Source organism: Strix aluco, chromosome 7 (assembly GCF_031877795.1).
Source record: "Strix aluco isolate bStrAlu1 chromosome 7, bStrAlu1.hap1, whole genome shotgun sequence".
NCBI lineage: Eukaryota > Metazoa > Chordata > Aves > Strigiformes > Strigidae > Strix > Strix aluco.
Genome location: NC_133937.1, coordinates 36,265,794 through 36,277,905, shown reverse-complemented (window position 1 = coordinate 36,277,905; position 12,112 = coordinate 36,265,794). Strand labels below are relative to the sequence as shown.

Below are 12,112 nucleotides of genomic sequence, written 5' to 3'. Positions count from 1 at the left end.
AACCACGTTTTCCTAGTTAAGTCTTAAGAAATAGGTTGTGCTTTCATGTTAGGAATCAAAACACAGATAAAAGTAATGAAGTCACTCTAAATTTTGTAAAGTGGGCTTCGTTTCGTTTCACATACTAAGTTCAGGCAATCAGCAGAAAAATGTTTATAAACCATTTTTGTGGATGGGTAGGCGCAAGTTCTTAAGAATGTCTTGCAAAGAAAAGAACTTCATAGAATCACAGAATGGTTTGGGTTGGAAGGGACCTTAAAGACCATCCAGTTCCAACCCCCTGCCACGGGCAGGCACACCTTCCACTAGCCCAGGTTGCCCAAAGCCCTGTCCAACCTGGCCTTGAACCCTTCCAGGGATGGGAGTGTTCATGACCTCGACAAAAGACAAACTTTATTAAAGCAGAAAGAGGGCCCAAAAGGGAGTATTGAGCTTTTCCATAGTAAGGGCTACATTTAAATAGAGATTTGTCTTATAGATTTCTTCAGATTCTTCCAGACAAGTTGTTTAGCTTAGCTGTGGCAAGTCTAGTGAGCAGGTATGTAAAAAAAAAAAAAAAGTAAGGTAGGACTTGGTGACCAGTTTGCTTCCCAGAGCTGGTGTCATATCACTTTGGATGTATTGCCATTTGTGAAACTTGCTGAGAAAGTTCTACCTCTGTTTATTCTCTTATAAATAAAACCTATTTTTGAGTTATCTGTTTTTCCCCAGCAGTTGGTTTGATTTTGAGTCAACTGATGTTCAGCAGAAGGCTTCATTGTGGGTGTTGTAAGCAGGGAACGGTGTAGAGTGGATACCATTCACATCCTGTTCAAGGAGCCTTAAATGTTCTAACCTAAGTGAAGCAAGTACATAAACATATAAAATATTTTAATTTGAGGCAGATTGATGCAGTACTTAAAGCTAAGCAATTATACTTACCTGTGCTGTCTCTTCAGTCAGAATAATGTCCTGATGCAGAAAAAAGATTGAGTCTTTGCGTAGTTGATGTCCCCAAATGCTGATGTTCTAGTAAGCATCTCTTCTCTGTTACTATTTGAATTTATAGGGTTCTATTCTCAAACTCGTAGTTCAGATTCTGTGTTTAAGTTGACTCTTACATTGGCGGCTTTTAAAAACTGAAGTTCAGAAAAGTCCAAGATGTCTTTTACCAGTATTTTGTAATAATTTTATTAGTTTATCCTGCAATGGCCTCAAGTGTGTGGCATGTTCTCTGACTTTCTTTGAAGAGTTTTCTAGCACTGTAGAGCCAATTTTTATGGCACGCAGCAGCTATATAACATTATTATTCAGCAATAGTAGCATCAACTGGATTCATAAAAACAAGGAAGTTTTAACTTGTTCAACGATGCTCTTATGTGTATGATTCTGGTTAAATTAAGTCACAAGGGGTCTGTAGATGAGGTTAATAAGATTCAACTATGGTGTGTGTATCTTTGAAAGCCTGAGGAATTATGTTGTGCCCACCCAGCTAGTGCTTGCCCTGCTAACTCTGCTGGTCTGCAGAGCTCAGGGATCAGACTTGAAGTAAGGGCATGTGTTCAACTTCATTCTACTAGAGAAACTCGGAAACCAGTATAAGTGAGGACGAAAAGATGGGGGCTAGAGGGCCAGGGAGTTTCACCTGGGAAGGCAGTTTATTGCCTGATGCTTACCTAAGGCAAACAGTATAGAGGCTTCTTGCTGGTTTTAATACGCTTTTCCCAACCAGGGAAAGGGAGTGCTCTGTGCTGGTGGATTTTGCAAGCGCTGTAGTAATTAAGTGCAGTATGGCAATAACAGCAAGTCTCTTCTGGTCGGTTGTGTTTGAAAGTATTTTCCAGATAGTTTCACTTCTGGCAGTGGACTCCAGCGAGCATTAAATGAATGTGAACTAGAGGTATTTTCAGAAATGCTATATATCACCATCAGAAATGTGTGCTGCGTGATTTATTTTTTCACACACCACAAATACAGTTACTTTGCAAGATAGGTTTTGTTTTCAACTGTGATTCAAGAAGACTGCTCTGTAGATCAGCTCTGCTTTCATCTGCTCTTCATCTGCAGATTAGTTTTATTACTTCATACAGTTTTCATTATGCATATTGAAGTTAGTTGCATAAATTGATCACATGGACAGTATAGATAACCAATTTTTGTGTTTTCTGGCTCTCTTTGCAGTTGATGAAGGCCGTATTAAGGAACTGGGCAGAGTGAGAGTACTTCACAAGAGAACCATCATGCCTTACAGTGTGTATAAGAAAGGAAGGAAGGGGCCAAGCGACGAAGCCAGTGTTCAGCAATATGCAAGTTTGGTTGGACAGACGTGTTCAGAAAGAATGTTGTTATTTAGAAGTTGAAAAATCATTAAATGGCATTTTGATGGCACTACCTTTTATTGCACTGCCACTGGATGATATGTACTATAGTTTTGTGTTGGTATGCCTACTCAAATAGCAGTATGAAATACAGGTATATATCTAGGCTTGTGTGAATACATGGTACTGTGTTTAAAGGTCAACTCCAATAAAACTTACAATACAGCAAGGCTTTAGCAATATAAGTTTAGAAAAACATGCTTGCAATATATTTTAATTAAGTAGTTTTAGCCTTTCTATGCATTTTGAATAATTCTGAATATCTAAGCAAAATGAAAAACAGGTGTCTTTCTTGTACAAAGGTCGACTAAATCTAGATTAACAATAATTAAATTACAAATGTTTTCAAATAGCACCTTGATTATCTGTTGTTAAAAATTGCCATGAAATTTATGCTTGCATTTGTATGCGCTGAAACTCTTGCAAGAGAATTGTAAACTTGCTCTTATTTTCTAATGTGAAGTCTGGCGTGGTTTAATTTTATTTCAGTAGTATATTTAAAAACAGGACGAAGTTATTTTCACTGCACATTCTTCATTTGTTTAAAGCAGTAGGTTAGTGTCAGGTCCTAGTGAATGTAGGAGTTCATAGTAGATTCTCAGTGGCAGGGGATGCTGTGCTTTGGAAAACTTTCCCCTTTGGAGATGAAACAGAATAGTTGCACTATAAATATACCAAAGATATGCAGCCAAGTGGCACAGTGGGTTTTTGGTATAAGCCTTATCCTTTGTCTAAAAAGAGTGGATATTTTAATGCACATCACTAATGTGAAATAGAGCTGGGAAGGTTTATCCTATAGCTCCTCAGTGCACATTTCACAACTATACTAAAAAAAGACATGAGCTACCACTGCTGGGTTCTGTTGCAATTTTTTTCTGCAGAATTTTATGGGAAGATTTCAGTATCATATTCCTGCGTTTTTACTGACTGTTTTGTTTATGGTGCAGCAGCTCACAGGTTAACATCTTTAATAACATTTTACTAAATAATTCTGTTGGAAACACAGAAAGTTGTGATGCTTTATGAAAGCACTTTATTATCTGATATATGAGCGTTGTCAGTAGTAGTCTGTGTCCCTGTCAAGTCATACAATTTATAGGATATTTGGGAAATGCATTCAGTAATGTATTACAAAATCGTAACAATTCCAATGCATTCGTGTTTCTTATCTTTTTGGATAACAGGAGCTAGTATTTACCTTGAATCAACTTGAAGTTTCCTGTTAACCTTTGAAGAAAGATTTTTGTTCAAGAATATACGTCTAGGTGTTTTTCCCCAGAAAGGAACCAAATTCAGTTTTACCCTCTGAGGGGTGCATCTCCTATCATTCATGGGCTTGATTTAATTTTAATCATTGATTTTTATGTGGAAGAGACATAAGAATTTTGGCATTCAAGTGCATTGCAGATTTAACTTTTTTCCATATCTGTTTGATCTTTGTAATATTATTGATATAGAGTACATATTCAACAGTAATTTTAAAAAATAATTTTATGTTTTATTAATCGGGATGTATTATCTACTCCCAGTCTGCAATAAAATTCATTATTTCTGTTAGCATTATATCTAGTATGTATTTATCTGTTGCCTGGTACCAAGAAGTTTCTGTATACTATACAATCTAGATTGTCCATGTCTTATCTAAGGCTATTGCCACAGGAGAACCACTAAATGCTACTTATGAACATTATTATCAACAGTTCCTTTCTGTGGAGAAAACACTCTCACCACTCAGTGAAATGTCAAATAACATAACATTTTCTGCCTGCACAATGTGTTGAAAAGCAGCAATGCCCATATGGCTTAAAACCAAAATAAATGAGAAAACCTTTTTCTATGATATAAAATCAGTTTGCGGGCACAGAGGAATTCCAGTATGACTTGCAAAATCTTAAAGATTATCAAAACCACTTAATGATGGCCTCGCAGTGCTCCTGGAGAAGTTAAAGTTTCTGTTAAATTGCAAGAGAGCAGACTTACCGTCACCACTGAGATTTCTTGAAGAGCTCCATCTTTTTGTGCCCGCTATTTGTTACTGATTTGCCTTCTAGATACGTATTAGACTTTTATCTGATGCTCTGTTTCTCTTGGGGAGCTCTTAAGGACTGCAGTTAAAGAAAAGTGAGATAAGTATAAAATTGAAAATGGAGTACAGCTTGAAGTTGTTTTTAGCTGACCACTAAAAGTAAATGACCATTTCCTGTGAATTCTGAAACGGTGCTTTCATCTTCTGACCTCCACTAGAACTGCAGCACCATAGCATGCTGGGCTTCTGACTCTTACTGAACTCAAATATATATATATGTATAAATATATATATATTTATCTTAAAAAAAGACAACATTGAGATTAACTCAGAAATTGAGTTCATCTGATGTAGTGTGCTGAGATCTGACTCGCTTCTTTAGTGTTATTTAGAGGAAATTGTGCAGTATTTTTCAGGACTGATACCTCTATCCCTGTTTTAGAAGTGGAATAGAGTCTGAGGATGAAGTTCTGTAAATTTTGCCATTGACTTCAGTGGAGGTGAAAATTCACCACTACTACAATTTTATTTAATGAGATGTTGTAATTGAGAATTATTGAATTTTGAGAGACTTGATTTAGTACAAACTATTTTATAAGAGGTTTTTTTAGTGTAGTTTGTGAGAGTTAATCCCTAAAGCAAGGTTGCCTTGTTCTATCATCTGTTGATAAATGAGCGTAAAATGGTGGTAAGAAAATGCAGAGCTGTAACCAATGCTAAAAAATACTATTCTTTGTTTTAATTGGAAATAAATGGGGAGCTTACTCATTTCCAGCATCGACACATTTTAGTAAATGCAAAAGAACCCGCATGTTGAGTTTGTAATTGCTTTTCAGCAGGCCTGTTTGACTTGTAAGTATAGAAAATAAAGTTATTTCTAGTCTCTGTGAATTATTATAAGTAATAGTTCCAAGTGTGACTTCTGTATTACTTTGTAGGAAATCATTATCTTGGAGGTTGACTAAGTGTCCAGTGAACAGCAAAATCAGGGAAGTCAAAGAGTAGCAGTGATTAGAAGGGATACCTATCAGTTCAGAACACATGAGCATATTTTAGAACTAAATTTCAGTTCTGGCTAGACAGATTAATGAAGAGTTTATGGTTTGAAACAGAATTTATAATTCTTTTGTGAATAGAATAGAATAGAATAGAGGCTTTTCACAAATGGAGACCAGGTGGAACTATTTATTTTAGTTAGGCTATACCATTTCTAGTTGGTTGAAAAAAACCCTTTCTCTGAAGTAAGCAGCCAAACAAGCAACACAGAAATCTGAATTATTTGCACAAATATAACCAAACACTTTCCTGCTGAATGAGGCAGAATTCCAGCTAATTCTGGATTCCTGAATGAGACTTGTTGAAGCCCAGTGCCACAATGGCTTGAAATGTTGGTGTGCCAAGGTGATCCAGTGCACAAGGCACATCAAACTTCCTGGGAGCGTTTATTTTTTCTGTTTCATTGCTCCTTTGGAGTCTACATCCATCACTCTTTGGAAGTGCTGTTAATATCTTTGCCAGGTGATCATTCTGAAGCTACCAGCCTGATCAGACATCTATTTCTGAATTCCCTCTCATTCTGGTTGTCCCAGATAATCCTTCAGACATGTATTATGTGCTCTCCTCATCAGCCTTTCCATCTTTACCCAAGCTTTAATGGCTCTTCTTCCTTGTTCTACCCCAGTCCTGCTACAGAAAGAGTCTGCATTTGGAAAGGTGTAGACAATACTTAGGGCAGAAATCATCACCACATTTCAGGGAAATCATCAGCGTTTCCATAAGCATCGCAGGCACATATCGTACCCAATATATTTATAAAACTGCACCTTCAAAGCCTCTTGCATATATGATCTCACATACTGAGCATAAAAAAAGCCAGATTATGTTTCCATTTGCCAAATGATTTGTTTGCTTAAGTTAGTTGAAGTGATGGAGAGTTTCCAAGCCCTGACTCTGTGGCTGTCCTTAGGAGGGTGGTGAGCTGTGTCCCTCCGTCAGGCTTGAGCATCAGCTGAGTAAGGTGCTACAGAGAAGACACCGAGGAAGGGCTGGCGATGACCCTGCGTGACAGAGAGGAGCTGAAGGTGGCTGCTGGTCAGGGGAGCATTAACAGGTAAGTAGCCATGTAATTTGCCTTTAGTTATGAGACAGATATTAGTCTCACTGGGGAAATAAAAATGCACTGTGGAAAACAAATTGTATAAATAACACCATTTATACATGGTGTTAACCATAGCTGTTAATAAAATCAGTATACCAGCTAGGTTGATTATAATAAGCTCTTTTTGTATGAATTTTTTTGAAAAGCACAGTGACTAAGTTGCCAAGTGTATGAGCACTCACTAAACAGAACATTTTGTGAATAGAACTGCTTAAGTGCAAAGATAATGGAAAGTGTTGAAATATGTTGTATAAACCAACACAGATTTACAGGAACGGACATACAATGGTAACTCATACTAAACATAGTATCCAGGTGCTAGCTGTGGTCAATGGATTCCTAAATAAAATAGTATTCTATAACTTAATCTATGTGTTTTATAGCACATTTAAAGCTCGTCTTGGAAGAGCTTTGTTTTATAACAGTATTAAATAAATAGGAATATAAATAGATGAAATTAGCATATAAACCTAAGTATAGCATATGTTAATGCTATCTATATTAATAGGAAACACTCTTTAACTGAAAACAGTGGCTCTTACTGATCATTTCAGACAAGTAACAGCTCAGAAGCTTTCTGGCTCTATCTCTTCATGGTTATGTTTTACTGTTTTGATGTTTGTTTATTCATTTCCTTATTATAACTATTCCCATCAGATTTTTGTGCTTCCCATCAGTTATTTCCACTTTGCTTTTGACACATAATACATGTGTCTGCCAAAAGTCCTGCTGAGAGATTGCTATCAGGACAAAAGAAAGTGTTAGAAAGTCTGTTAAGTAGTGAGAAGAGAGCAGAGTCCACAGGGACAGTCAGTCTGCAACCTTTGTGCTGTAGAAAAAGCAGGATTTATTTACAATTTAGTCTGCTGCAGGCTTTAAAATAAATGTGTCAGATTTCATTCATTTCCCTTTGTCTGTGACATCTGATTGTTGTTGTCCAGGAAGAATCAATGGAGCATTGTAGAATATTAAAAAAAGAAAGAAGTTAAGGTCAGTGTACTGCATTTATGGCAAAAAGCTCGAGTTAAGGAATGAAATTGCATGAATTCTGTGGAAATTCTCACTTGATGTCTACATAGGAGCAGAAATGCATAGGCTGGATGGGACTTCGAAAAACTGTTGCTTCTCCCCAGTCTTCTCCAGGCTGAGAACTGAGAATTATCCACCATCCCTCACGGGGGTGAACCTCACTGTTTGCATTAATCTCTAGCAAAGGCAGTTCAGTAAGCTCCTTAGAGTGATTTTCTTCCAGAAATAGTATCCTTGTTATTGAAACTTTTCAATATCTGGTCTCTAATTTTCATACATTTGGTTGCAAGTGAACCTGGTTTGGTTTGTCCTACCTGAACATGAAGAGCGATCACTGAGGTTCCTCTTTGCAACAGCTCTAGACATTTTTGAAGACTGTTACCAAGTCAGCCTGCTGGGTTTTTTTCTAAGCTAACCGGTCCCAATTACCTTTCTAAATAGGCATGTTTTTAAGATATTTTATTGAGCTTTCTTAAGCATTCCCCCATAGGTCTGCTTTTTTAGTGTGGTACCCTAGTGCCAGCTGCTCCAGTAATCAAAGTAATAATTATTCCAGTGTTTTACATCAGCAAATAAATGTTGCCTTTTCAAAATAATAATTGTCACTATCCTAACTGATTTTTCTGTTTCACACAGATCTATATTTTCTGTTTATCTACCACACTTCAGTAAAATACAGTGAAGAACCAACCCTTACTATACCAGCAAACATAATTTTTCTCTCCTTAAATGCTCTCAACCTGCAGCCACCAGAGGGCACGTTCCAGCTTGCCAAATTCATCAAAGCAGTCCTCTTACTTCTTGTCCGAGTAGCCAAATTTTCTGGGTCTCTTTTATTAGCATCTCATCCTGAGTTTAATTTTTTACTCTGCTCTTAATTGCGGTATATCAGAAAAAAAAAATGATTGTCAGGTGGGGTTGACAAAGTTCTGTGCTTCGTTAGTTGAATGCAGCACAGGTTTGTTGAAAATCAGGATTAAAAGCTATTTCAAGAGAAATATTCTAGATTTTATAACACTAGATTTATTAGATACATTATACTATTAGTATATTACTGAAATTAAGATCCATAGAACACTTAAGGAGGGGCCAGCCAGTATTATTACCCGTCTCAAAATGCTTTTGATGCTATTTCTTTACATGTTCCTATCAAACTCTGTGCAGTGGGAGCATTAATAATGTCTAATAGACTGTTTATTGTGTGCATTTTGACAGATGCTCTATATTTCTCACTGGGATTGCAACACCTAAATCAGTGCATCTCAAAATGAGATCTCCAAAAGTGAACAAAATGTGCTTGCATCTTCTGGTGCAAGAGAGGTGTGTATTGTGCTCTCTGTCAATTAACTTAGTAGTTGCACTACTAAGTAGTTGCACTTTCAGTTAGCAACCGATCTTTAAGTCGAACACAAAATTTTATTTATAAACCTCAATGTTCATATCACACCTGCCCCAAAAACAAAGGAAAAATCTCTTCATTGTCAATAGATGTCTTGGTGAGGTTTCTAGTGCATTGATTGTGAAAGTTAAAAAAAAAAAAGAAAATCAAAAGTGCATTATTTGCTTTCTCCTTATTTGTCTTCTGTTTTTAAGCTAAGTTATTTTGATACCAGGATTTCCTTCTCAACTATGCAGGGAATAAAATTATGTCGAAATAAGGCTTCTAATACTGAACTTAGTCAGGAGACTGCAATGCTTTTCTTTATTGCCAAGGACATTGCAACCCATTTGTTTTGTGAATATATTAGTCTCTGTTGCTCAAGATGAAAGCGGTCAAAGACAGTTAAAAAACCAAGGTTCCCAATTTTAAATTATTTATTTTTTTTCATACAAACACATTATTGCAGTGCAAAGAAACCTGGAAGAGGCTTTGCTGTGACAGCTGCTGCATGTGTCCTCAAACTGAGATTATTCTCATCCCTGAAATTATTGAAGTCCATAAAATACCAGATGTCTTGTAAATACTGAGAATAACTGCTTTCCAGGAACAAGGTGGAAGGCTGAGGAGCTGGGGCTCAGAGGAACTTCCTGCTCCAGTTGCTGTGCCTCTTCCTAAGAGACTGTGGTGCCTTAAGGCTCACCCTGGCCATTGGGGAGAGGGGACTTCTCCCTTGCTGGCCTTTCAAATCAGGATGTTTGATTTCCTGGTTATTGTATAATATTATTCTATAATATTACAGTATATTGTATTTTTATACTCTTCTGGCTATGTTAGCATCCTTGAGAGTTTGTATACTTTATGATAACTCTTATAGATTCCCTCCATCTCCTAAAAATACTTTTATGGAGAGGCATTGTCATTCTTACGTGAAATGGGGACATTCCATGGTGCTGTGAGTATTCCTGTCGCTTCCTTCTTTCAGTTGGAGACTGTCAGCACATTTCAACCAGGAATAAATTAGCACATTGTTACCGAATTGTGATAAGGGGATACGTGAGACACTGCCTTCTCAGTGAAAACGAACATGGCAGCAGCCTGACAAAACTCTTCAGCAGTTGAAGTATTCAGTTGGGATGAGAAGGGCATTTGCGTGGATAAAAGGGAGCGACCCCAGGTGGGACCTGTCAGTAAAGATGCTGGAATAGTGCTGCACCTCGACTAACGTACGGTCCTCAGTTTCACACTGACCAGCTTCAGCTTCTGGCATCATGCAACTCCCCGTCTCTTTACTGACACCCTTCACTCCAAATCAATACCTGCCTCAGGTGGTGATCCTCTAAAACCTCCTGTATTCATGGGCCTGTTTAACAGGATAGAGATATTCTAGGAATCCCAGTGTGGTGCAATGAAATTGGAGCTTATGTATCTTCTTTTGGCCTGCTTTTAATGTATCAAATCTATATTTTTATTTCATTGCTTTGTATTGTAAAATTAAAATAATAATTATTATTTACATAATGAGAAAAAGCAGAAAACTGAAATAGAAAAATGAGACTTGCAAAAATTAAAAATGGATGTTCCTGAAAAGGCAGAACTCTCCTAACAGAAACCCACTGGGTCCCAAGGAATGAAGTTTTCAAAATACACCTCCCATTTACAAAGAGGAAAACACTTTCTATGCCTGAGGATTTTGATGCTTTTAAACAGCTAATTTTTCATTCACATTTCTTTTGGGGTTTTTTTGTTGTGTCAGTTTTTCTTTTGCACGTACAAGAATCTTTTAGTTCTTTAGACTGTTTAGAAATTGAGACATTTATCCATAGCTAGTAATTCAAAAGCATATTTAGTCAAGCGATGTGTGTTCTTCATTATTACCTTGCAGAGTGACCTCCAAAGGAAGAACGAACACGTTGACATTTACAGTGGATAATCTATTGATTCATAGTAGAAAGCAAAGGCAATCAACGGGAGGGCTGTAATTGTTTCATTAAGTCCTATGAACAGCACATTATACATTGATCCAAAATGCCTTGGAGCTACAGCTTCACAATGTCATGACTCTCCCCATGGGCACCTTATTTTTCAATTTGCTGGTAGTTGAAAGTGCTTTGACAGTCTCACAAAATCCCAATGTTCTGAATCGCTCTTACTGACTGCGACTGTGTGGCAGGTAAGCTACTCTAAAATCCAGACAGCTGAATGCAGAATGGTTTCCTACCCTTACACAGTTGTTGAGGCCTTTAGAAGTGACTCTACTTTTTTCAAAAGTAAGGTCAAGGAAATCAAATACACTGGTATCTGGCCTTCAGCGAGCCTGAGCTCTCTTCTGAACAGGCTCCACGGAGCGTAATAATTTTTTCTCACTGCATCGAGCAGAAATGATAATGTGGTTTTAAAAGCCAGCAGTCTGTCCTCATTAGAAGTCCTGCGATTGCTAGTGATGTGTAGTAATAGTTGGATGTTTAATAAAAAGTTTGATTCTGACATAACAAGAAAGAGGTTTCCCAGCTCCTGTTCCAGCCAGCATCTGGGATCCTTTTCAAACCTCTCTATACCATTGTTCATTAATGTATTTTGTAGTAAGTAAAACCAGGATTACAATCTCCTGAACCTTCTGATAGTGCTACAAATGCAATGAATAATTGTCTATGCATCTTGTTTTTACTGGAGATAGAAATCCTCTGGATCAGGAAATAACCATGTACTCTAGCAAAGCTGTAAACACTTGTCCTTCTTAAAAGGTTGAAGTTAGGGTGTAACAAGAATTTTTAAACTCAATGGTTTGTCTTAATTGTGTCGCCTCTGACTTCAGGAGCTGAGCAGAATCGCCGCACATCTTGTGATTTCATCCCTTTTCTGAAAGTTTTCACATGTGGCCTTGTTGCCTTTCCCTGCTGCTCACATGCAGTAGTAACTTTGGTGTGTTTAGCCCATAAAGGTCTCCTGCTTGTCATACTTCTCAACAATTTCACCTATAGAAATGCGTGCAGAAAGGTGGTATCTGGTCGTTAGATGCATTATCTGAGATTTCTCAATGTTCTTGATGAGTTATTCCTCCTATTTTTCAAGGATTGTACTAATAAGAAAGGCCATAAATTAATTCTCTGTTGTTGAACCAAGAAAAAAAAGGATTTTTATGCACCAACTATTTGCTTAGTTGC

The 12,112-nt window shown here is 37.3% G+C and overlaps 1 protein-coding gene across 6 annotated transcripts in view; it reads left to right on the top strand.

Annotated features, from left to right (window-relative positions):
• ATE1 (arginyltransferase 1) overlaps positions 1–5,287 on the top strand; it is an 86,287-nt gene extending 81,000 nt beyond the window's left edge. For all 6 annotated transcript variants that reach the window (XM_074831440.1, XM_074831443.1, XM_074831445.1 and 3 more), the window contains one exon: positions 2,161–5,287. In XM_074831440.1, the coding sequence (XP_074687541.1) occupies positions 2,161–2,339 (179 nt within the window). In that variant the 3' untranslated portion in view covers positions 2,340–5,287. The remainder of the gene's footprint in view (positions 1–2,160) is intronic.
• The last annotated feature ends 6,825 nt before the right edge of the window (positions 5,288–12,112 follow it).